This window comes from Schistocerca piceifrons, chromosome 2 (genome assembly GCF_021461385.2).
Source record: "Schistocerca piceifrons isolate TAMUIC-IGC-003096 chromosome 2, iqSchPice1.1, whole genome shotgun sequence".
NCBI lineage: Eukaryota > Metazoa > Arthropoda > Insecta > Orthoptera > Acrididae > Schistocerca > Schistocerca piceifrons.
The window spans coordinates 709,487,980-709,515,150 of record NC_060139.1 but is presented as its reverse complement, the minus strand read 5'-3'; the positions used below and the strand labels follow the sequence as shown (position 1 = coordinate 709,515,150).

At 39.9% G+C, this 27,171-nt stretch overlaps 1 protein-coding gene across 1 annotated transcript in view; it reads right to left on the bottom strand.

Annotated features, from left to right (window-relative positions):
* Positions 1-27,171, bottom strand: part of LOC124775775 (carboxylesterase 5A-like) — a 108,356-nt gene that overhangs the window by 24,597 nt on the left and 56,588 nt on the right. The window contains exon 5 of the mRNA XM_047250605.1: positions 4,672-4,853. Within this exon, the coding sequence (XP_047106561.1) occupies positions 4,672-4,853 (182 nt within the window). The remainder of the gene's footprint in view (positions 1-4,671; positions 4,854-27,171) is intronic.

Below are 27,171 nucleotides of genomic sequence, written 5' to 3'. Positions count from 1 at the left end.
ACTTGTAGAAAGACTGGTTCTAGTATCAGTTCGGGTTTGCGAACTTCGTAGAAGTATAAGAAAAACGCCGACAGCCACAGTTGGTGGATTCAACAGAATAACAGCGACGCGTTAGTGTGGACAGCTGTACAGTTCAGGTGGACAAAAAGAAAGAGCACGTTTCGTCATCATACGCAATCACTTGCGGGATGTCGCACATACGAACAGCCGATTGATTAAACGATTAACGCAGCACAAATTGCGACGAACTTTGCTCCCAGTTACGATGATGAGTAACTACTCACTTACATATGTACTATGAACATGAGAACCTCAATGAAAATTGCCTTTCGCAACGCATCATCGCGTAGCAAATCTTCGATGGTGTAGTGAAAGACGTAAAGTAATATTTAGTGACGAGGGCTGAACTTGCCCATGCGTTGGCGATAGTCACTTGTGAGTGCAACGTCGACCAGAAAACAACCCATTACTGGAGATATCGAACAGCTCCAGATAGGACCAAAGCTGAAGATCAGAGAGTAGGGAGCCACTTCGCACAACGGTTGTGCACATATGATGCTTGTTGAGGGAACAGTGAATGTTGCAAGGTATATCATGAATGTTAACCAGTTCATTCAACTGGTGTTCCTACAGCAGGGTAAAGCACTGTACACACACCACACTTTCCACGAGGTTATCTCCAGGGCGTTCGTTATTTACACTGATTAGCACGATGACCAGATCACTCTCCCACTGAGATTGTCTAAAAGATGATGAGGCCAGTCTACATCACCACAACATTCCGTGATCAACACTGAGAATAAATGGAAGTAGTCAAAGATTCTCCCTTTTTTTTTTTTTTTTTTTGGTTTGATGCGGCCCGCCACGAATTCCTTTCCTGTGCTAACCTCTTCATCTCAGAGTAGCACTTGCAACCTACGTCCTCAATTATTTGCTTGACGTATTCCAATCTCTGTCTTCCTCTACAGTTTTTGCCCTCTACAGCTCCCTCTAGTACCATGGAAGTCATTCCCTCAAGTCTTAGCAGATGTCCTATCGTCCTGTCCCTTCTCCTTATCGGTGTTTTCCACATATTCCCTTCCTCTCCGATTCTGCGTAGAACCTCCTCATTCCTTACCTTATCAGTCCACCTAATTTTCAACATTCGTCTATAGCACCACATCTCAAATGCTTCGATTCTCTTCTGTTCCGGTTTTCCCACAGTCCATGTTTCACTACCATACAATGCTGTACTCCAGACGTACATCCTCAGAAATTTCTTCCTCAAATTATGGCCGGTATTTGATATTAGTAGACTTCTCTTGGCCATAGCGAGTCGGCTTTTGATGTCCTCCTTGCTCCGCCCGTCATTGGATATTTTACTGCCTAGGTAGCAGAATTCCTTAACTTCATTGACTTCGTGACCATCAAGCCTGATGTTAAGTTTCTCGCTGTTCTCATTTCTACTACTTCTCATTACCTTCGTATTTCTCCGATTTACTCTCAAACCATACTGTGTACTCATTAGACTGTTCATTCCGTTCAGCAGATCATTTAATTCTTCTTCACTTTCACTCAGGATAGCAATGTCATCAGCGAATCGTATCATTGATATCCTTTCACCTTGTATTTTAATTACACTCCTGAACCTTTCTTTTATTTCCATCATTGCTTCCTCGATGTACAGACTGAAGAGTAGGGGCGAAAGGCTAAAGCCTTGTCTTTCACCCTTACACCCACATTTACATCTGTACGCCCCAAGTCACCCTGAGTTGTGTAGCAGAGGATACTTCGAGTATCAGTCTCACTTTGCCCTTTTCCCTTTCCAATCGCGAATGAAGCATAGCTCGAACGACTGTCGGCAAGATTCCACGCGATCTCGTATCTCTATACTGTTATCTTCATGGTTCATTCATAATATGTATGTTGAAGTAAGTAATATGTTTGTTGACTGTTCTAGGTATGTACACTGTTGGAAATCTGAAGTTTCATGCACAAAGACTCTCTTATGGCATCTGGATCTGAACCTCTGTTACGCATTTGTTTTTTCTAAACGACCCCATAAAGAAACACGCCGCTATTCTTCGGACCTCCTCCATTTCTTGTATCAGTTCTAATTGTTAACGGTTCGAGACCAAGCAACAGCAAGTACACAGGGTTTCCCAACGTGAATGGACAATACTGGGAGATATGACAGGAATGATCATTCGCAGCCAAAATGTCTAGTAAACATGGGCTCTAAACTGCATACGTTAAGAGTTATGAGCATATCATCATTGATACTGTGTAACAAATCTCTTCTACAGGAAGCTCTTTGCCTTCCATATTTTGGTGGAAATAGTATCGGCAGCAATAGAGAGATTTATACGAAATCAATTATCAAACGACGGAGCTGATTCTCCTTGGTACACAAAACGGGTTAGAACACTGTTGCAAAAACAACGAAACAAACATGCCAAGTTTAAACAGACGCAAAATCCCCAAAATAGGCTATCTTTTACAGAAGCTCGAAATTTACCGCGGACTTCAATGCGAGATGCCAATAACTATTTCCACAACGAAACTTTGTCTCGAAACCTGACAGAAAATCCAAAGAGATCCTGGTCGTATGTGAAGTATGTTAGTGGCAAGAAACAATCAATGCCCTCTTTGCGCAATAGCAATAGAGATACTATCGAAGACAGTGCTGCCAAAGCAGAGCTACTAAACACAGCCTTCCAAAATGCCTTCACAAAAGAAGACGAAGTAAATATTCCAGAATTCGAATCGAGGACAGCTGCCAACATGAGTAACGTAAAGTAAATACCCTCAGAGTAGTGAAGCAACTTAAATCAAATAATGAAAGCAAGTCTTCTGATCCAGACTGTGTACCAATTAGGTTCCTTTCGGAGTATGCTGATGCATTAGTTCCATACTTAACAATCATATACAGCCTTTCGCTCGACGATAGATCTGTACCCAAAGACTGGAAAGTTGCGCAGGTCACACCAATATTCAAGAAAGGTAGTAGGAGTAATCCACTAAACTACAGATCCATATCGTTAACGTCGATATGCAGCAGCATTTTAGAACATATATTGTGTTTGAACATTATGAATTACCTCGAAGAAAATTGTCTATTGACACACAGTCAACATGGGTTTAGAAAACATCGTTCCTGTGAAACACAACTAGCTCTTTATTCACATAAAGTGTTGAGTGCTACTGACAAGGGATTTCAGATGGACTCCGTATTTCTGGGTTTCCGGAAGGCTTTTGACACTGTACCACACAAGCGGCACGTAGTGAAATTGCGTGCTTATGGAATATCGTCTCAGTTATGTGACTGGATTTGTGATTTCCTGTCAGAGAGGTCAAGTTCGTAGTAATTGACGGAAAGTCATCGAGTACAACAGAAGTGATTTATGGCGTTCCCAAGATAGTGTTATAGGCCCTTTTTTGTTATTTATCTATATAAGCGATTTTGGAGACAATCTGAGCAATCGTCTTCGGTTGTTTGCAGATGACGCTGTCGTTTATCGACTAATAAAGTCATCAGAAGATCAAAACAAACTGCAAAACGATATAAAAAAGATATCTGAATGGTGCGAAAAGTGGCAGTTGACCCTAAATAACGAGAAGTGTGAGGTTATCCACATGGGTGCTAAAAGGAACTCGTTAAACTTCAGTTACACGATAAATCAGTCTAATCTAAATGGTGTAAATTCAACTAAACGCCTAGTTATTGGGAAGGTGGTTCGATGAACCCTCTTCCAGGCACTTGAATGTGATTTGCGGAGTATAGCGAGGATGACTAAGTGCACATTAGAGACGAAGTCTACTTGACGTGATTTTGCTGTTTATGTCCATACTACCTCCTCCCAAAGTATGGAAAACAAAAAGCTTGTAGCAGAAGAGATTTCTTTCATTGTATAAGATGAAGAAGTGCTCACAGGTCTTAAGTTATGCATTTTAAAGCCCATCTTTACTTCGAATGATCGTTCCTGTCTTGTCCCTGAATATTAATCATTCCTCTTGGGACGCCCTGTATGATGTGCTGAACATCTATGAACTACATTCCCTGAAACTGCATCCAATGAACCTCAGTCTGGCATGTGCCTTTCCTACTGTTAGTTTTATGTGGTCGTTCCTACTAAGTCTTTTCGTGTACATTTATCCAGGTATTGGAGTTGTTTTCATCGATTGTTCGGCAGTCGCGTAATCAAACAATAGCGTGTCTTCTCGTCTAGTTATTCGCAATACGATACATTTCTTCATGTAGTATGTCACCTGCCAATATCTGTTTCCAGCGCCTTTCTTCAGCAGGCCTTTCCGCATTTTGCTTCATTTTTTAGCAGATATATGTAACGTCATTAACATAATGGGGTTTGCTCTCCTCTTCCCGTAACAGATACATCACATCTTTTCAGTTCCCAAGAGTTTTGATCACGTTTCTAGGACACTTGAAATAAAGTAACTACAAAGAGTGGAGAACTTGTTTTATCAAATAGAATTATTTAAATCATCCAGAAGGGGCATGTGAAAATGGCGAATTCTTCTGGAGACAGACAGGAATATCGGTAAGTTAGTGATGTCGATACATTCAACTCATAAATGAGATCCAGTCCAGTGCGATTCAAGAAATATGTAGTGAAGATCGGCACAGTTAAAAATGTTCGAGCGCCTACTCACATGTAAGTTGCTGTGGCTTACCAGAGCGGTGGTGTAGTTGTCCTTGAGTGTGATGTCGCTGCCGTTGTAGTAGAATTTTTTGATGGACTCTGCCCCTTCCACACGCTCTTCCTTTGTTGGAAGTCGTAGATCACAGCCCACAATTTCGCCAAAGTTCTCGTTCAGGTTCTCTATTTTGGCCTCCGTGGATAATGAACCACCAGCTATCAACAAAAAACACAGGGTTTTTATGTACAGAGCAGCACATTTTTTAATCTTACCTGTTAAAATCTTCTGTAGCCGATAAGAAAGCGTTACATGATATGTAACGATTTTTTCGCTGTCTTTTGTGATCCTTTAGTGCTAGTTAGGCAGTTTGTGTGCTTTTACTGAGTTTATGGTCACCTTCGCTTTGCTGATAACGTTAAACCGCTTGCCTCTGGAGCAGATACACTTGAATAACGAATAGTAGGGTTTAATGGAGCAAATCTGAAACCAGCCGAGGTTTGAAAATAAATAACTATTATGCAAAAATGAGGTATAACCAAATCTTAAAGAAAATACTGAAAAGGAACAATGTAGTGGTATTACCAGTTCAGCTTTCTTATTTAGCGCATTCGAAAAAGTGCCAGGAAGGACAATAAGAGATATAAAGAGCAGAATAGAATTGGTTTGCAGTGCTTTTGGTAAACAACAAGTAAATATTGTTTTCGCAATTGCCGGCCGTTGTGGCCGAGAGGTTCTAGGTGCTTCAATCTGGAACCGCGCGACAGCTACGATCGCAGGTTAGATTCCCGCCTCGGGCATGGATGTGTGTGATGTCCTTAGGTTAGTTAGGTTTAAGTAACTCTAAGTTCAAGGCGACTGATGACCTCAGATGTTAAGTCCCATAGTCCTCAGAGCCATTTTAACCATTTTGTTTTCATAATTCTACTACCTACATATCCGAAATCTAAAAGTTTCACTCGCTGATTAGTATACGTTTTCATTCATGAAATTGAGACACAGTCTTTTAACATGAATACCAGTTGCAGAATGAGAACTATTAAGCTGACAAAAGGGACATGTATACTAATTATAGAAAGGGATAAGGAAACAGGCTGGAATGAAAGACGTAATTATGACCGCAATGAAGATGAAGTGGAAGTCCGGAGAGATATAAGTATGCAAATGAAAGATTAATGGAACTGGATAGCATGACCTCAGGAAGACCGAAATTGGTTCGTTTCATTAGAAAACAAGCAGAAAGAAGAAGTATTTTTTTCTAAAGCGGTAAGGTGTAGAAGAGTATAGAGCACACTAAAATCCGTCAGTTAATGTCAATGGATCACTTTGATCATGATCACCCATTAGTTATTATACCCCTCCACGAAAAAGCAACTGTTCCATTTCATTGCCATGGTTTTCAAGAAGCAAAAATTCAGTTCTTCCTGTATATGTCGGAATAAGTGGATGTATCAAATCTGTCGACTGTAGTAGTCATTTGAGCGCTGTTATTTCATTCACGTTCTTACCGATCTTGGGTATTTTCAGCCACTTGTTTGTGCGAATTATCATCTTGAAATTACAACTAATCGTTCTTTAAGAAACTCCCCTCTGCTTAGAATCGAGTTTTGGTTACGCTACTTCTACTGTAAGTTTTAGTGTTTTGGCTTCCTGTTCCTTTATATTACCCTTACATAATTAAGAGACCATTGGGACCACGATTGTAAATTCTTTACCAAGTAGTAAAGTAAACGATTAATTCACGACAATGTTTATGATCTGAACAGCCTGAATACACTGGTAAACACTAACTTCAATCGCTGACAAGTACAAATGAGAACGATCACTCAAAATACCGATTAAAACATGTAATCCATCGACACACAACAACAGAAAGAACGACAATTGTATCTGTGGAACCTACACACAATAAGTAAAAAGTTATCTTTGTTTGTGAGACGTATTTTCCAAAAATTCAAGTAAATTTACAGCAACAAAATAAATTGTAAACAGTCTGTTTGAAGTAAATGTTGTTTAGCTTTCTTAAGTGATCACATTCTCACTTAAAGAAAGCTACGCAAAGGCAAACACATATTGTGTGCTGAATGGCTAAGTGCCATACTTCTAGTCCGATGGTCTTAGGTTCGATCCACTGTCAATCTTATGCGACGCTTATTACTCCCTTCATCTCTGGCAATGTATGTTGATGCGAAAAATGCTGATTTGTACCGTACTTCGGAATCCACGTTAAACTGTAAGGCGTCCTCCAACTGGCCGGGAGGTCAGTTCCAAGGCATACCATCTCCAGCAGGACCGTTTCCACTAAACCACTGTATTGTTCAAAACAGTCTTCGTATTGTTCTTTACTTTCGGCACATGTTGTACAGGTTCGCGTATTAAATGGTATAACAGTACTCACAAAATTACTACTCAGCCACAGTGGCGGATTTGCATACGGGCCCACTAGGCACGGACCTATGGCCCTCCCTTAAGGGGGGCGGCCTGTTTTGCTCTGTACTCATTTTAATCCTTTACGTTTTAAAATAACTGCACTTACAAAGGACAAAAATTCTTAACATTGTTAAACGACTTGCTAGTTTAAATAAGCCTTAAGAATGAAATTCGACAGTACAAGCTTGGAAATATACATAGTTTACTTGGTGACTGAACGGAAATTTAGCATTGGGTTTCTGTCGGGTATCATCCTCATGTTTGTTCAAAATATTTTGAAATAAGCTGTCAGGATGGCAATCTACAATCCAATGTTTGAAACGTTACTGTCCCGAGAATGTTGTCGGCATCTACTTAACCCTACCATATTTTCCATGTGAAAATACCGAGACCCCTCAAAAGCTGTGATAAACTAATCAGCAGTTTCTTAAATACTGTAACATGAATGGGCCTCAGTATGTAAAACCCGACTGTACTTAAATTTCTTGTATAAATTACGATTAAGTATCAAGTCAACCCTCCATTACTGTAATGTGAAAGCTCTGTGGTCTTCAATATCTGAGATCTGATTTAATGACACCCGTTTAACAAAACATGTTGATACTTGGAATGTTTTACATTTTTAAACACATGTTTATACGAAAATAACACAAGCAGAATATCTAATAATGTGTGAAATACGCCCCACAACAGTTTAGATATTTTATTTATTTTTTTATTTAGTTACTATTTTTGGAGAAAAAAGAATAAGAAATCAACTTTCGTTTGTCTCATTTATTATGTTGCAGCCTGCATGATATCAAAGTTTCCACTTCGTGCAATCAAATAGTACGAGACATTGCAAATTTCATATTAAACTCCTTAACCAAGCTTTTTTTCTTCGAAGAAATGTTATTTATATTTTATGTTGGAATAAAAGGTTCATTTGCGTATAAACATAACATCAGTGTTCACACAAATGACAACACACCACATCAACTTCCTACAAGACTACTTAAACTTCGTAGTCTGCCCACAGAAACCGCTAAAATGTTATATGAAAAAGTGGGATAAGAGTCGATTCAGCACACCTCAATGCAAGAAATTGCCAAAATTATTTGCTTTTTAAATTAAAAAGACAATGTCCAGAATATTTAGAACGTACAGGGTGTTTCAAAAATGACCGGTATATTTGAAACGGATATAAAAACTAAACGAGCAGCGATAGAAATACACCGTTTGTTGCAATATGCTTGGGACAACAGTACATTTTCAGGCGGACAAACTTTCGAAATTACAGTAGTTACAATTTTCAACAACAGACGGCGCTGCAAGTGATGTGAAAGATATAGAAGACAACGCAGTCTGTGGGTGGCCATTCTGTACGTCGTCATTTGGTTTACTGACGAAGCTTATTTTTACCAGGACGGCTTCGTCAATAAACAGAACTGGCGCATATGGGGAACCGAAAAGCCCCATATTGCAGTCCCATCGTCCCTGCATCCTCAAAAAATACTGGTCTGGGCCGCCATTTCTTCCAAAGGAATCATTGGCCCATTTTTCAGATCCGAAACGATTACTGCATCACGCTATCTGGACATTCTTCGTGAATTTGTGGCGGTACATACTGCCTTAGACGACACTGCGAACACCTCGTGGTTTATGCAAGATGGTGCCCGGCCACATCGCACGGCCGACGTCTTTAATTTCCTGAATGAATACTTCGATGATCGTGTGATTGCTTTGGGCTATCCGAAACATACAGGAGGCGGCGTGGATTGGCCTCCCTATTCGCCAGACATGAACCCCTGTGACTTCTTTCTGTGGGGACACTTGAAAGACCAGGTGTACCGCCAGAATCCAGAAACAATTGAACAGATGAAGCAGTACATCTCATCTGCATGTGAAGCCATTCCGCCAGACACGTTGTCAAAGGTTTCGGGTAATTTCATTCAGAGACTACGCCATATTATTGCTACGCATGGTGGATATGTGGAAAATATCGTACTATAGTGTTTCCCAGACCGCAGCGCCATCTGTTGTTGAAAATTGTAACTACTGTAATTTCGAAAGTTTGTCTGCCTGAAAATGTACTGTTGTCCCAAGCATATTGCAACAAACGGTGTATTTCTATCGCTGCTCGTTTAGTTTTTATTGCCGTTTCAAATATACCGGTCATTTTTGAAACACCCTGTATCTGCGTCCCAGTAAAAATTCCGGCGACGCGGGAAACAGAACCAAAAAAGGGACTGTCCTGTTTTCTTTAAGAGACAAATTCCTGCTGGCAGGCTACAATGAAATTAAACTATTGTGCATTGTCGTTCTTTCATAGCAAAGTTACGTTGGGTAATCCGAGTTGGTCAGTTCATCGCTCCGTGTTCAAAGGAACAATATTTGTGATCGTATGCCGTGTTTAAAGAAAAAAGCTTTGTGCTCATGTGCGGTGTAGTACGATTGGAACTGGATACAGTCTTTCTTTTTTTCCTTTTACAATTTTTTTTCTTTTTTTCTTTTTTACTGTTGGTTGACAATCCTGTAAATGCCTTAACATGAATAACAGTGAAAAGAACAAACGTGCAAAATTAAATTGGACGGCATTTCGGAAATTATCGAAGGAAAGACAAGAACGACAAGCCATTGTTCTAAAAAGGCTTGGCAGAGTAGATAAATTTTTTCCAAAAACCTTGCTGGTTCGACTTCATGTTCAAGTAATACGGATGATATTTCTGGCACTGCAGCTGTTGTAAAAGAAGTAAATGCGGACGAAACAAAAGTTAAAAATGAAGAGAAGCAAATTGTTACTGATTTCGAGCTTCACGAAGAAAAGTCGCGGTCTTTATGACAACTCCCACTCTCGCAGGCATACGTTAAATCAGGTGCTGGAAAGTTTCTTGGGGAATGGAAGCCCATTCTTCACGGAGTGCTGCACTGAGGAGAAATATCGATGTTGGTCGGTGAGGCCTGGCACGAAGTCGGTGTTCCAAAGCATCCCAAAGGTGTTCTATGGGATTCAGGTCAGGACTATGCAGGCCAGTCCATTACCGGGATGTTATTGTCGAGTAACCACTCCGCCACAGTCCGCGCGTTATGAACAGGTGCTCAATCGTGTTGAAAGAAGCAATCGCCATCCCCAAACTGCTCTTCAACAGTGGGAAACAAGGTGCTTAAAATGTCAGTGTAGGCCTGTGCTGTGATAGTGCTACGCAAAACAAACCCTCTCCATGAAAAACACGACCACACTATAACAGTACCGCCTCCGAATTTTACTGTTGGCACTACACACGCTGGTAGATTACGTTCACCGAGCATTCGCCATACCCACACGTTTCCTTAGGATCGCCACATTGTGTACTGTGATTCGTCACTCCACACAACGTTTTTCCACCGTTCAGTTGTCCAATGTTTACGCTGCTTCACCAAGCGAGGCGTCGTTTGGCATTTACCGGCGTGATGCGTGGCTTATGAGCAGCCGCTCGACCATGAAATCCGAGTTTTTCTCACCTCCCGCCTAACTGTCATAGTACTTGCAGAGGATCCTGATACGGTTTGGTATACCTGTTTGATGGTCTGGATAGATGACTGCCTATTGCACATTACGACCCTCTTCAACTGTCGGCGGTCTCTTGTCAGTGAACAGACCAGGTCGGTCTGTACGCTTTTGTGCAGTAAATGTCCCTTCACGTTTCCACTTCACTATCACATCGGAAACAGTGGACCTAGAGATGTTTAGGAGCGTGGAAATCTCGCGTATAGACGTATGGCACAAGTGACACCCAATCACCGGACCACCGTCGAAGCCCGTGAGTTCCGCGGAGAGCCACATTATGCTGACCTTACGACTTATCTTAGAAGAAAGATTAAGGAAAGGCAAACCTACGTTTCTAGCATTTGTAGACTTAGAGAAAGCTTTTGACAATGTTGACTGGAATACTCTCTTTCAAATTCTAAAGGTGGCAGGGGTAAAATACAGGGAGCGAAAGGCTATTTACAATTTGTACAGAAACCAGATGGCAGTTATAAGAGTCGGGGGGCATGAAAGGGAAGCAGTGGTTGGGAAGGGAGTAAGACAGGGTTGTAGCCTCTCCCCGATGTTGTTCAATCTGTATATTGAGCAAGCAGTAAAGGAAACAAAAGAAAAATTCGGAGTAGGTATTAAAATTCATGGAGAAGAAATAAAAACTTTGAGGTTCGCCGATGACATTGTAATTCTGTCAGAGACAGCAAAGGACTTGGAAGAGCAGTTGAATGGAATGGACAGTGTCTTGAAAGGAGGATATAAGATGAACATCAACAAAAGCAAAACAAGGATAATGGAATGTAGTCTAATTAAGTCGGGTGATGCTGAGGGAATTAGATTAGGAAATGAGACACTTAAAGTAGTAAAGGAGTTTTGCTATTTGGGGAGCAAAATAACTGATGATGGTCGAAGTAGAGAGGATATAAAATGTAGGCTGGCAATGGCAAGGAAAGCGTTTCTGAAGAAGAGAAATTTGTTAACATCGAGTATAGATTTAAGTGTCAGGAAGTCATTTCTGAAAGTATTCGTATGGAGTGTAGCCATGTATGGAAGTGAAACATGGACGATAAATAGTTTGGACAAGAAGAGAATAGAAGCTTTCGAAATGTGGTGCTACAGAAGAATGCTGAAGATTAGATGGGTAGATCACATAACTAATGAGGAAGTATTGAATAGGATTGGGGAGAAGAGAAGTTTGGGGCACAACTTGACCAGAAGAAGGGATCGGTTGGTAGGACATGTTCTGAGGCATGAAGGGATCACCAATTTAGTATTGGAGGGCAGCGTGGAGGGTAAAAATCGTAGAGGGAGACCAAGAGATGAATACACTAAGCAGATTCAGAAGGATGTAGGTTGCAGTAGGTACTGGGAGATGAAAAAGCTTGCACAGGATAGAGTAGCATGGAGAGCTGCATCAAACCAGTCTCAGGACTGAAGACCACAACAACAACGATGTTTAATGAATACTGTGGTCGCTGATATGTTGTACCTGGCAGTCGGTGGCAGCACGTTGCACCTAATGTGAAAAACGTATTTTTTTGGGGATGTCTGGATACTTTCTGAGCGAATAACAAGAATTATCATAAGTGAAATAAAACAGGGCAAATGTTTCTATATAATAGCATATTCCACTACTGACATTTCATATATTGACAAATTATCTTTCATATTGAGATATGTGAACGAGAATGTTTTTACCAAACCCGGGACACAGGTCCGAAAACTTAGCTGAGGCCGTACTAAAAGTCGTGTCTACAAATTTCATTGATATTACTGGCCGTAGAGGCCAGTCATATGACAACGCAAGCAATATGTCAGGAACCTTCACTGGTTAATAGGCACGCATTAAAGAACGAAATCCGAAAGCGCATTATGTGCCTTGTGCAGCACAATCTTTGAATTTAGTTGGCACTAGTGCTGCAAGCTCTTGTCGGGAAGCATGTTCATTTTTCAGTGCAGTGCAAGACCTTTATAATTTTTTCTCTCCTTATACACAGCGCTGGGATAAACTTCTTTCTTTCATGAAAGGAGGAAGCAAAACGGTAAAAAGTTTGTCAAAAACACGATGTTCAGCAAGAGAGAAAGTGAGTGTAAGTCTGTATGGAAACTGGGAGGGCAGTATCAATGCACTCACATACAGCCAATAAAATGCTTGAAAACCACTTGTGCGAAATGTGGCTTCAGCTTCATTGAATCAACTCAGCTGACTAGAAACGATATTCGTGATGACAGTTTGGAAGGATATATTCCAGAGATTTAATAGTGTAAATCTGAAATTCCAAGTGTGTACAGGGTATCCCATTTATCTTGAGCACCCTAAATAACTGTTTATCCAGATGCAAATTACAAAATGTTTCAAGCAAATGTTCTTTACCCGATGATTGCCTTCGTTGTAGCTTTGTTTCTTGCTAAGATATGAACAGCGGTATGACTTTTTTAAAATAACACCCGGTAATTTTTATTCGGTAATACATTTCCTCTCCTAAAGACCTATCCAGAAATGTATCACAGTGAACAATTCACTGAAACACAACGTTATGAATTACTAACGCAACATTGGCGTTGACGCTCCCAGCGCCTAATGCAGGTGTACTGGGGGTAATGGAACACATCCATGAGCTGACGTTGACAGGGGACAAATATAAACATAAATAGAATGCACACCAGTGATTCCGTCTACCATCGTCAGTTGAAGAGTTTTGTGAGTAGAATGTACACCAACGAAGAGAAGGTAGAAATGCTACTTATCTGTTGGGAATGTAAGTTAATATAACAGTAATTGCAATGATGTTTTCTTATGTACGGGTACATTTATTATAGTAGTTTAGTCCTTTTAAATACTTTTGTGTAGAGTAGACATGCAGTGAAGGCTGTCCTTCCTACAAACTGCATCGACATAACGTTTCTTTTATTGTTATTGTTGTTGTTGTTGTTGAAGGTAGGCGAAATGCTACACAGGTAGCGGAACTGTACAGAGAGCGATACCCGGACAAGAACCCACCTTCCCGACGGGTGTTTTCTTCTCTTGTTGAGACGCCTCAGGAAGGGGGAAGTTTCAACCCACGACAACGCAATCTTCGTATCACTCCCACATACGAAGCTGCCGAATTTACTGTTCTCGCCTCCGTTGCTATGAATCTACACGTGAGCACACGACAGCTTTGACACGAGACTGGCATTCCTAAAACCAATGTACATAAAATTCTTACACGTCACCGGTTCCATCCTTACCAAGTACAACTACATCAAGAATTGCTTGTGAATGATTTCCAAAATCGTGTACAGTTCTGTCCGTGGGCACAGCAGCAAATCCTCGCCAACCAGAAATTCTTCTCCAGTGTTCTGTTTACCGATGAATGTTCCTTCTCAAACAAAGGACAGGTTAATACAAGGAACATGCATTATTGATCCAGCGACAGCCCACGATGGCTTACACAGGTGGAACATGAGCCTCAGTGGAGAGTTCACGTCTGGTGTGGGATGCTTGGTACTACAATTATTGGCCCTTATTTCATAAATGGTAGTCTGAATGGAACAGTGTATGCCAACTTCCACAGACGAATTTCCCTCCTCTTCTGGATGAAGTGCCGCTAAGAACCAGAATGCTTATGTGGTGTCAGTACGATGGACGTCCAGCACATAATGCCTTGCGTGCAGGTCGTGTTCTGAACCGAAGGTATTCTGCCAGATGAATTGGTCGAGGAGGAACAGTTACTTGGCCTGCTAGGTCTCCTGATTTAAAACAGTCTGGAATTTTTTCTTTGAGGATGCATTAAAGACATTGTCTTTCGCGATATTCCAACAACTCCAGAGGACATGCAGGAACGTATGGTGCTTGCTTGCAATTCTCTTCAGCAGGCAACACTGGAAGCAGTAAATAATTCTTTCATTCAATGAGTTCAACAGTGTATCTGTGTCCGGGGTCACCATTGAGCACCTTTGAATGTTCTACTCGTGGGCAATGGTACAGGAGAGTCAAAGTCAATTTTGTGTTATGTTTTGACTTGGTTTACATTTGTTTTCTGACAACTCCAGCAAGTGGATGAGTTTGTGATCCGGGGCTCAAAGTCAATGTTGTGTTGTGTAATTAATAACGTTCTGTTTCAGTGAAGGGTACACAGTGACACATTTTTGAATACGTCTTTAGGAGAGGAAATGAATTACCGAATAAGAAATACGGGCTGCCGTTTAAAAAAGTCATACCGCTGTTCATATCTTTGTAAAAAACAAAGCTACAACGAAGGGAAAAATTTAGAGTCGAAGCATTTCTCCCAGTACTCGATAAGTACGCCGAATTAGTGAAGAGGAAGGAAAGCTATAGAACACTGTTGGACTCCTTCACAGTTTTCAGTTATCTTAAGTACTGTTCACCTGACGATATTGCTGAACGTACAGCAAAGCTCCAAGCATCATATGACTCAGATTTAGAGCCTTCCTTCCCTAGTGAATGTGTATATTTCGCGGAACTTTTGAAATCGGTTGAGTTTAGTGATATACCAGTCGAAATGAGTAAATTTTTACGAAAAGAGAAGTTACAGGGCGTGTTTCCAGATGTTGACATTGCTCTTAGAATATTTCTATGTATGGCACTTACAAATTGTTCAGCAGAACGCTCGTTTTCGGCTGTTAATAGACTGAAGTCGTACCTACATTCTACGTTGTCTGAGGAGAGACTGAACGCCTTGTCCATTCTTCACATCGAAGCCGACCTCCTAACTGATAACGGTGTGAACTAAAAAGATATGATCAACGAGTTTTCTGTTGTCAAAGACAGACGCAAACTTTGATGACTGGTGAGATTGTTTGTTTATTCATATTAGTTTTAAAAATTTAAGATTACTAATTTATTTTTATTACAAAGTAGAGCACGTTCATTAAAGCACCTGTTTATCTCGTTTAACTGCAGACGTGACCGAAGGCCCCCGACAACACTAAACAATACCCGAATGACCCAGGCCGCTCTGCACAGTACAGTCAAGTCACACTGATACTGTAGCATATTACAACTGATTCGTATTCTTGGCGCCTGCTGAAATGTATAGTTATGGCGGAAGTATACGTTATCGGAGAGTACGCTCAGATGAGAAAGTGTTAATAAATAACGTAGTTCACTTCTGTCGATAAATAAGTAAAACCTCTGCTAATACCGTTAGAAAAAGCTATGGTGAGAGCATTAGCTGCAGCACAAACCTGTTCAGCCCTTACATGGATTAAAGGTATTGTGTACACTTATTATTCAGCATCTTTCTACACAGACCCTAATGCTTTACACATTAACTATTAGATTATAAAACAAATTTGATTTTTCCACACTAGTCTGTAAAATTATGTAATTGCAAATACAGTTCTGTGTTTGTTCGTCTGTATTTAACTATTAGTTCGTGCACCGAAATCTCTGTTTCTTATTCATTTCTTACGCTTTCCTATAGATTCATGTATTAAAAGCGAACGTGTTTTTTTTATCTACTACACATTCTAGTTATTAGATCGTGAAACGACAGTTTAGTTTTAATTTTGAAAGCATCCCTGTAAAAGTACGTATTAATTTCTAATGTATGAAATGTTCGCTTCAACTTTAGGATTGTAACACAAGTTTTTTATTTTCATTTTCAACGGTTTCGTGTAAAAGAACATATTAAAAGTAAATGTATAACAAAAATCGATTGTATCCTACACGCTATGCTGAATTTTTAGGCCATAAAGGAAAAGTTATTTTCCTTGTGTTCGTTTCTGTTGTCTTTCGCCAGAATAATGTGTTTACAAAATGCAGTTTTAAGTTTTATCCGCTGCCGTATACCAAGTACAGTTCAGGAACCATATTATATTTTGACTGATCGTGACTAGACTGCTGAAGCGTCCTTGAGAGCAATGAATAGCAGAGTACGGAAACAGGTCACAGCGCTCCCACCCAAAACGGCAATTGTGAAGTGATCAGGTAATAGTTATTATTTAAAACGTGTATTTTTTTGGGGGGGGGGGGGAAGGGGGCGCATATAATATGGTGTGCCTAGGGGCGCAAAATTTTTAAATCCGCCGCTGTCAGCCAAAAAGTAAATATTAAGGGAGAGTGTTTAAAATGACTGGTGCACATAATCATAAAACTCCTCAATCTATAGTTTGCTAAATAAATCTTTTAAGACATTTTTACATCTCACGCTATTTGGAAGTCCCATAGAGGAAAGAAATCTGTAAGTTAAGATTCATTTTTGATTAATGTGTTGTATAATTACACTATCAAGTAGCTCATCTTTAAGGAAGCAAGTTTCTACAGCACAAAAGCGACCAAGAAAAGTAATATTTGGTATTCCACCCCCCACCCCCCACCCCCGCCACGCCCCCACCCCCCACAACCCAGATCATATTGTAGACTAATGCATAAATATTAGGTTTTCGAAGTACAGCATCACGTTTCATGTACTAGCTCACGAAATTTGTTGTCAACAGTCGACTAAGTTTCGGAGAGAATAATGATGTCCATAATTATTAAACATGAAAAAGATATATTGAAGAATATAAGTTCATCGCTCTTCGCTACCTTAGTGTCTCGGTCAGAAACAATAATGCTGATGACAGAATCTTCGATATTGTATCTAAAGACTTAAATGGCATGTGAAATAGCATAGTTACCTTCGAGTAAATGATTAAAAAAAATTATTGTGCCATGTAAAGGGCTAGGAAAAGTTTCCTACCCCCTCGAACATTAAGAAGTTATTTTGCAATCGCCATAATATAACGAAATTCATAATTCTTTCTAAAATGATGTTCAGATCATATGTCGGCGTAAGAATTTTCCACTGTACAGGATAACTGAATAGAGCTCATGTACCGAAAACTTCCAACACAAAAATTATGTTAAATTACAAGACACGTATTAGTGCATACTAACTTTTTACCACCTCCCTAATAGAAATATAGAATCTGACTTAGTTTGTAAGTAGGCTGTTCAGGTTTTTATGTCGGTAACGCCACGTAGCGCTCTGTATGAAAATCACTGACTGTGTTGTGTGCAGTCTGTGGCTGATCTGCATTGTTGGAATATTTTCTATTGTAGTGTTGGGCAGTTGGATGTGAACAGCGCGTAGTGTTGCGCAGTTGAAGGTGAGCCGCTAGCAGTGGTGGATGTGGGGAGAGAGCTGGCAGAGTTTTGAGAGCGATCTGTACGTGTGTCCGTCAGAAAACGAAAGTTGTAAAACTGGATGCCATGAACTGATATATATATATATATATATATATATATATATATATATATATATATATATATATATATATATATATATATATTATGACTTTTGAACACTATTAAGGTAAATACATTGTTTGTTCTCTATCAAAATCTTTCTTTGCTAAATATGCCTATCAGTAGTTAGTGCCTTCATTTGTTAGAATCTTTTATTTAGCTGGCAGTATTGGCGCACGCTGTATTGCAGTAGTTTGAGTAACGAAGATTTTTGTGAGGTAAGTGATTCATGAAAGGTATAGGTTATTGTTAGTCAGGCCATTCTTTTGTAGGGATTATTTAAAGTCATATTGCGTTGTGCTAAAAAAAATTGTGTGTCAGGATCAGAATAAGTAAAGAGTGAAATGTCTGAGTACTTTCAGTTTTGCTCAGCTGTTTGAAAATCAAATAACGTAGAAGTTTACCAGCACAGTAATTTTACAAATTTTTCTAAGTGGATGTTTCAAGTTTTATAAAGTTTTCAACAGATAAAATGCAATATAAATTTTAGCTCAGCTGCAACAAACATATAATTTAACGATCTTATTCTAGTTCAGTCTTGATCTCCTTCAGTGTTTAGCCCCCCTCCTACCAAATGCTTATACAGTTCACACGATAATGAGGTGGAGGGTTGGCTGATGCCGTAGGATGTGTCTCATGAACCATCTCTTTTTTTATTTAAATTGTATCATAATAATATCTCTTCATTAGTCATTTGATCAACCCACCAAATATTCATCATTGTTGGGTCTGGTGGCCTAGTGGTAATGTATGTGCCTAAGAACTGAGAGGTCGCTTTCGGACCACGGAAGTATTCAGTTTGTATTTAATTTAACTTTCGCCTCTCCACGATGTGGGGTGTCGCGAGGACCGACAATTGATTCGGATTCCACGTTAAACTTTAGGTACTATTTCCCCTACTCAATAACGGGCTGTGTAGGAACATGCAAGTCACCGACATGTCGTCCAGTTGCGAAACTCGTACTCGGCCACCTACACTCAATTATAATTATCTTCAGCATTCCTTTGTAGAACAACGTTTCAGAACCTCCTCTTTTTCCTCTGATGAGAACTTCTTATCACCCATCATTTGCTTCTGTACAAGGCTACATTTGAAATTAATATCTTTGGGAAAGACATAATAAAGTTAAAATTATGCTCCACGTTAACAAATATCAGTTTTTGGAATGAACTATGTATCTAATAAAATTATGAGAGAGGTTTATTTTACTCACGCTGAGTGTGTCCAACACGCTCTAGGTCAGTGTTGCCAGCCATGAAGGGAACCAGATTGTAGCGCCCTTCCGACAAAGCTGTCCACGGCTCTTCCGTGAGAAAAGCCCCATCATTTACCGGCTCTGCACTGGGCACCCAAACACAGGTGAACAATGTTTTGCTGTCCTGTCACAGATAATTTTGGTACGTTATTAACCATTTAATTTGCTACAGAGTACCTTTAATCATAACGACATGTAAACCACACATTACTGTTTCGTTAAGTCATTAACTTTGAATGTTGTTGTGACCTTCAGTGCAAATACAGGTCTGGTGCAGCTATCTATTCTACGCTATCCTGTGCAACCATCTACATCTCCGAAGAACTACTGCAACCTATACATCCATACGAACCTGCTTACTGTTTTCAACCCTTGGTCTCTATACGCCTCCCCTGCTCCCCTCCCAACTCCCTTTAATACTAAACCGATGCTTTCACGTTGCCTTAAAACGCGTGTTGCCAACCGATCTTGTTTTCAGTCTAGATGTGACATAAATTTCTTTTTTCCTCAGTTTGATCAGTATCTCCTTATCTGTTACACGATACGCCCACCTAATCTTCACCATTATTCTGTAGCATCGTATTTCAAAAGCTTCTATTCTGAACTATTGATTGTCTGTGTTTCACTTCCGTACAAGGCTACACTCTAGACGAATACTATTAGAAAACACTTTGCTACACTTAAATTTATATGCGATGTTAACAAATTTCAGTTCTTCTGAAACGCTTTCCTTGTCATCTATTACATTCGATGTCTCATTTCGTAATCTACTAGACGAGTTAAATAACAGTAATTCCGCTGAACATGCGATAGCCCGGTTCCTGTTGTTTATGTGACCTCCCAATAAATGGAGCATATCACACATAATCAGGAGGTCTAGCTCACGACTACATGTTGTTGCTGTTATGTTGCTTCCTCATAAATATCGGACGCCGTTATGTCACTTCTCAAGAACAATCGGAGCTGCAGGTAACACGTACTGGTTGTTCAGGACTTTGTGACAGACTGGGAGCATCAGATACTGTGCCCTCTTCCGATGCAGTTCCAAAGAAGTTCGACATTAATGACTGAAACACCTTCTCTAACAGTTACCAACTACTTAACTTTGAACATTTTCTCCAAAATAACATGCCATAGATGCTGAGCAAAATTCCAGTCAATTTGAGGACAATCTGAGGATACGGTGGATCAAAAACATTACGATTTAACCCTAAGTTGGTAACATGTAAAAATGTGCGCTAACGGTAACATCAGTCTGGGAGACTAAGATTACGAACTTTTGCAATTTATTTCCGTTTTAGTGAACATCGAAAGTGAATAGCAGTTTCAAGGACTGATGAAATATTGATACTGGTATTTTTATCATGTTTAAATCATGGTTTGCCCTACAGTATCCAACAATTGCAAATATTTTCTTCATGAATTAGTTTATAAACTCGATTATACTTTTGTAAAACTGAACAACTTTCAGTATTTCCTCTGAAATAAGTTTGTTAGGTTGACGTGTTTTCTCAAATAGTTTGATACATAGGGAAGTAAAGAAAAAAATTTCCCGCCAGGTTAGCCAAGCGGTCTAACCCACTGCTTTCCGGAGTGGGAAGGAGCTTGTGGTCCCTGGTACGAAGCCGCCCGGCGGACTTGGGTCGAGGTCCGGTGAGCCGGCCAGTCTGCGGATAATTTTTAGGCGGTTTTCCATCTGCCTCGGCGAATGCGGGCTGGTTCCTCTTATTACGCCTCAGCTACACTATATCGGCGATTGCTGCGCTATCAAGTTCTCCACGTACGCGTACACCACCATTACTCTACCTCGCAAACATAGAGTTTACACTCGTCTGGTGTGAGACGTTCCCTGGGGGGTCCACCGGGGACCGAACCGCACAATAACCCTGGGTTCGGTGTGGGGCGGCGAAGGGGTGAAGTGGACTGCGGTAGTCGTCGTGGGGTTGTGGACCACTGCGGCTGCGGTTGGGACGGAGCCTCCCCGTCGTTTCTAGGTCCCCAGTTAACATGCAATACAATACATACAAAAGAAAAAAATTGCAAACTTTCTGCTCGTATTTTACATATTTTCATGTAGCACTGTAAGCAGTTGGGTTTATCACGTTTCACGCACTTGTATGCCGTCATTCTGTTGAGTGTAGAGACAGCAACGACAGTTTTTTCTATTTTCTAGCTTGTTATTTTTCTCTGTTTTTCGATCCCCCAAAGTATTTGAAATTGCTTTCCTAATTCCAACAGGTACTTTTGGAACCTATAGCCTGCTCTGTTCATGCCTTCTGATTAAGCTCATTCCTATGCTCTTCATGAACTCAAATGTTGACGTTGTACACTTAACGTAAATACATACCGTAGGCGTTTGCTGAGCTCACTGATTTTAGAAAGTAAACTACTGCCAGTGGACACCTCCTCTTTCAGTAGTTGGCTGAGCATGCTACACTTCATGTCGAAAGCGTCTACACCAGATTTCTTGACATTATAGATATTAATTATTTCTGTTTTTTCTCTTTTTTTTTATCGGCATATGCAGAGTGGTTCATTGAAGAAAGAATTGTAAATGAATTAGACTTTTGTTTTTGAACGGAAGACTATAGTGTAACTTCTTTATTGGGACCACAAACAGCTGAGCCAACTTCTGTCTTTGTGTCGGGAAGAAACTCTTTCAGAACTTCTCTATCGTTGGATTCTAGAGTTTCAACATATGTATACTTGTTTTAAACAGTTTCTTACACGATTCAGCGAGAAAAACCAATTGCCTGCTGTGCTATTCCTGTTTGTTCTATGTATACATTTGGAAAGACGAATCACAGACTGTGTCGGCTTTTGAAACGTTTTCTCTTCTTTCCATAGTGTTGCTCCATCGCTGTCTTTCCTCGTATAAAAATAAGCATTATATAAATATGGTGAATGTGCATCTATGAGACATATGACCTTTATGCCATATTTAGCAATTTTCTCTGGCATAATATTCTGAATCGGCATTTTGGTACCATGCATACGGCTTGTGACATCATGGGTACGGTACGGACACGCACAAGTGACGTCACATTTTCAATGTGCGGACGTGACCTATCTTGCATTAAAGTGATCCCATCCAAACTTCCACGCTGTTGGAGAGCTGGAATGTCGTGGTTTCGCAAAAGGCACTCATAGTGCTTACTAGTGACAGTACAGGTAACAGGACCGAAAAAGTATGGCCTCATGATAAATGATGCCGTAAACCCGCACCACTCAGTGACCTTTTCAGAATGAAGTGTTACTGGTTGATGTGCATGTGGATTTTCCGTTGCCCATATTCGACTATTCTGGCTATTGACATATACTGTCAGATGTAAGTGGGCTTCGTCTGTCCACAAAATCTTCCACAGCCAATGATTGTCCACTTCCACGCGAGCAAGAAATTCTAAACAAAGGTCTCTCTCGCTGGCAGGCCAACAGGAAGCAGCTCGTGCACATGGGTAATTTTTAATGGATAGCTAAGAAGGATGTTTCATAGGATTTTACGCACCGTGCTCACGGATATGTCCAATGTTTGGGCAATTCTCCGTGCACTACACGTTTGCGCACCACCACTCGTCTCCTGCTGCATTGCTGTGGCCACTGCTTGCACTGACGTCCAATCAACTCGTTTCCTCCCTCTACCAAGTTGCACACCAAAAGAACCCGTCTTTTAGAATTTCCGATTCATTTTCTCCAGACCCACGGCAGTTATCGGACCAGAGCCTTTTTTTTCAAATCCTTCAGTGTCCGGAACTTCAGACCGACGTGTGCACAGACATCATTCTTCTAACACAGCTTTACAGAGTGCGATCCTCCATTGATACAGTCATGGCGTACGAAGGAAGAGCCGTGTACCCGGCGTGTTTATACCAACTTCAGTGGGTCGTGCGCATGACAGGCGATTTCATTTATATATTCTGACACATACAGCACCATCTATTGATCAATTTTCACACTAATTTTTTCTTCTCCGATAATATTTCGTTGCAAATTGACGTCATTCTGACAAGTGGTGTTCCAATAGACCTTTTGAATAAATGGGTCTACTACCGAACCACATAAAACCTTATTAAAATGTTAAACAGTGGGTGAAATACCCTAACACTTCCGAACAACTGGTTCAGCAAATAATCTCAGAGAATGTGTACTGGATGTCAAATCAAACAGTTTTCAGCCGTCAAATTTTGAGAATGTTATTTTATATGGCTACCAATTTCGGCGATATGTTAAGCCATTCTCAGGCCCCCTGACCGACATGTGGGAAGATTCCAATCTGGGTTCCGGTCCAATTATGGACCATCACTCAAAGACTGATAACTGTAGATTTCTGCTTGATACAGCTATTACTTGAAACATTATCTGCCGAAATGCTGGCCCCTAATTTGAGCGGAACCGAGTTTGGAATTTCGACCAGGGAGCCTGAGGATGGCACAATATATCGCCGAAACTGGTAGCCCAGTAAAATAACAGTTTGGAAACTTTACGACTGAAAGGTGTTTGATTTGACATTCTGTGCAGAACGGCCGGGTCCCGCAACCATTTCTGAAAAGATGGGCATACAGAGAATATGTCAACTATTCATAAAGAAAGACAGCCTTAGTGAAAAGGCTTGTCATATCCTTTTGGAATGAAAGAAAGTGTGTCATGTGCATTTTAATTTTGAAACAGAGCACTCCTGAACGTCAGGCCATAATCCGAAAAGAGTAGAAGAAAATGAGATTTTGCATTAAAAAAAAGAAAGTGGCGGATACATCGGAGGGAACAAAGGTTTTTAGACACCTCCTATTCGGAAGAGTTATTTACCTCAGGCACTTTTCGTAATACTTTTATTCAATTTCATGAGTGTGCATTAGTTCTATGATGAACTAATTTATCGCCAGAGGATACTGTTATTTACTTCCTTAACGTCGTTTTCCAAGATTAAAAATTTTTCTCTGCTTTTGAATAACATTCTACGTACTTCTTCATGTTAACACAGATTTTAATTGCTTTTATACTGTCAAAAATATGGTAGCTAGTCCTATTTAAAATTATATGGTATCTTTTAATTCCTTTTAATCTTAGGTTTTCTTTCCATTATTGTTCTACTACTTCATAATAATAGAAAATTACAGTCTAAGTAAGCGCTGCAGCTAGTTGCTATGTGCTTAGTTCGACGGTTGTCTGTTCAGTAGCTACACCAGTTCTTAATTCTTTCAGTTTTAACGAATATTTTATTCACATTGTCTGTATTTGACTTGAGTTCCTCAACATGTGATGGATGTAATGTTGATGCACGTAAGGTTATACCAAAAATAATCCGAATAAAAAACAGTTTTTATTTTAAAACTTTGTATTCATAGGTGAGAGGTAGATATCAATTTTTACTGTCAAAAAAATTGTGTAATGAAGATATCCTTAGCTCTATCGAAACGTGGCTGAGTTCTAAAATAAAATAAATTTTGGAAGCTGAATGGCTGTGTAATTCATAAATTGGAAAGTTACAGTTGCTGTTAACAGTCATGTTCAAGATTAGCATATGTAGGACTTCTTATAAAGTGTGTGTCATAACGAACTGATTTAAAATGCTTAGAAACCATGTTTGATGTAAGAGAGGAACTGATGCATCTTGCCTTGCCACAAAATGAAATAAATAAATGGAATGCTTAATAGAATTTACGTAAATTTGGTGACTGACTATAATTTGCTAGATAGGTTTAATGGAAATTTGTGAGATGAATGACTTAATGAGACTTTAAGAGACGGTGAATGACTTAGATGGAAGCTTTCCAAGTAGTTTTTTAGACGAAATAATTAAATTGCATAAATTTTGGTTGTGGGACATCCACAACTGTTCAGCAACATGTACATGGTCAACAAATCCGCCACAGGTGTAAAATTCTGTTACTGTTTTACTGATGATGATGATGATGATGATGATGGTTGGTTTGTGGGGCGCTCAACAGCGCGGTTATCAGCGCCCGTAAAATTTCCCAACATTTGCTCAGCCCAATTTCGCCACTTTCATGAATGATGATGAAATGATGAGGACAACATAAACACCCAGTCATCTCGAGGCATACTGTTTTACTGACCTAAGTCTTAACAGTACCTCGGTTTCTGGGTCTTAGCCCCACCATAGAGACATCCTTATTTAGTGGGACTTCATGTAACTTGTGAAGCATAGATACGAAGGCCGCGGCGTTATGTACTCTAGCAGGCATGGAGGAGCTATGTATCAACGTATCCGTGGTGGCTGGTTTCCAATAAATGTTAAACATAATCCTCTCATTATGGAAAGTAAGTAACAAATCGAAATACAAGAAAGTACCATCTCGTGAGAACTCCATAGTAAATCTGTGTTATGTACTTGATTATTTAGGACCTTATGCAGATCTAAAGGCTGGTCCCTGTAATCGATCAAAAACGACAATAACGTCATTGATATACCTCCTACATTGCACAATTATGTCTTTGTACTGAGGGGTGTTTATCAAATAATATCTCCCATCTAAGTGTGACGTTAAACGTTGGCTAATGTAGTGTCTAACGGAGAGCCCATTGGCAAACCTACATTCCGCTGCCCTTCTTCTTTTCCAAACTTCAAATCGTTATATTTCAACAGCAGTGTGAGTTTCTTCCAACGCTCTTTAATATATTCTTCGTCTTAATTACTAATTACTTAATTATTGTCTGTAAGTCCAGAACCTCATGTGTGGGGATATTAGTATACATGCTCTCAGCATCGAAAGAAGTAAACGTAGCTTCCTGAACAACCCTAGTTGCTCGCAAGAGCTGTATAATTTCTTTCCGATTCCTAACCAAATGACGCTGCGAGTAATAATAATGATGGCTGAGGACGGTGTTAAGGTATCTAGTCAATTCATGACCTGGACGTCCTATAGAATTAAAAATTGGCCGGAGAGGGACACATTGCTTATAGTTCTTCAACATCCCTCTAAGTGAAGCAGTTATGTCGGGTTACGACGGTTCACAAACGCTAAATGTTTATCTGCTTTTTGCTTGGTCATGGACATGACGTCCTACTATTGCTAGGTAGGCTAATTTTATCATTTGATCTGATTATTTAGACTCTAATTTTTGTTTCTTAAATACTTTAATTATTTAAGGGAGTAGGTTACAAATATTGTCTTACTTTGTATTTCAGAAACACTTCATGATGAGGCTGACCTCGAAACGGTGGAAGTGTATAGTGACGTCATCCATATAAGACTTCGAGCAATGAAAGCACTTTGCAACTCTGACGGATTTGTTTGACATGAACATGACAGTAATTAAATCTAGGTTAGGCCTTGCATTACCACTATAACTTGCAATTATAAGTTTTATTACTCTTTATTCACTACGGTAGCAACGAAAATCATGACAATCAAGTTAAGTTTATTAATGAATTATTTATTATATGTTATGCAGTGTGTATGACTGTTTGTTAAGATATTTGGTCTCTTCATTGTTCTGCACTCCCCCCTTTTATCTGTGCCTAAAATAATCAACGATGATATCAGAAGCTATCTTATTGAGTGAAACAGTGCAATTCAAGTCATATACATACCTCTTCCGAAAGAGCCACCTTTTGATCCATTATTAGCGTTGAGGGATCCACATTTTTCAGAAAGTTTACAAGATCACTTGAAGTTTTCCCTGTGTATCCCAAATGTTGAGCAAATCGAATTGCTCTGTCTGTTGCATTTCTGGAAAACGCCCACGGGTTTAACGATGATCCACTCATCGAAATTGCGTTCTTGAACAAACCTGGTGAGGGACAAAATTTTCCAATGAGTTGCTGTAATCGCACACAATGCTAACACAAAAACCAGACACCCATTTCCAGTGAAGTATGTGTTTCGAAACCCTCTGCAGCAAGTTTCACAGATGTAACGTGCACTGCTGCAGTTTCAACATAAGAAATGGGATGCAGTACTATGCAGTGGAACTGATAGATAGCAAAACTGAAGCTGTTTTAGTGTCTTATTTAGCATATTTTCCCAGCAGTTCAAAATTCAAATGGCTCTGAGCACTATGGGACTTAACTTCTGAGGTCATCAGTCCCCTAGAACTTACAACTACTTAAACCTAACTAACATAAGGACATCACACACATCCATGCCCGAGGCAGGATT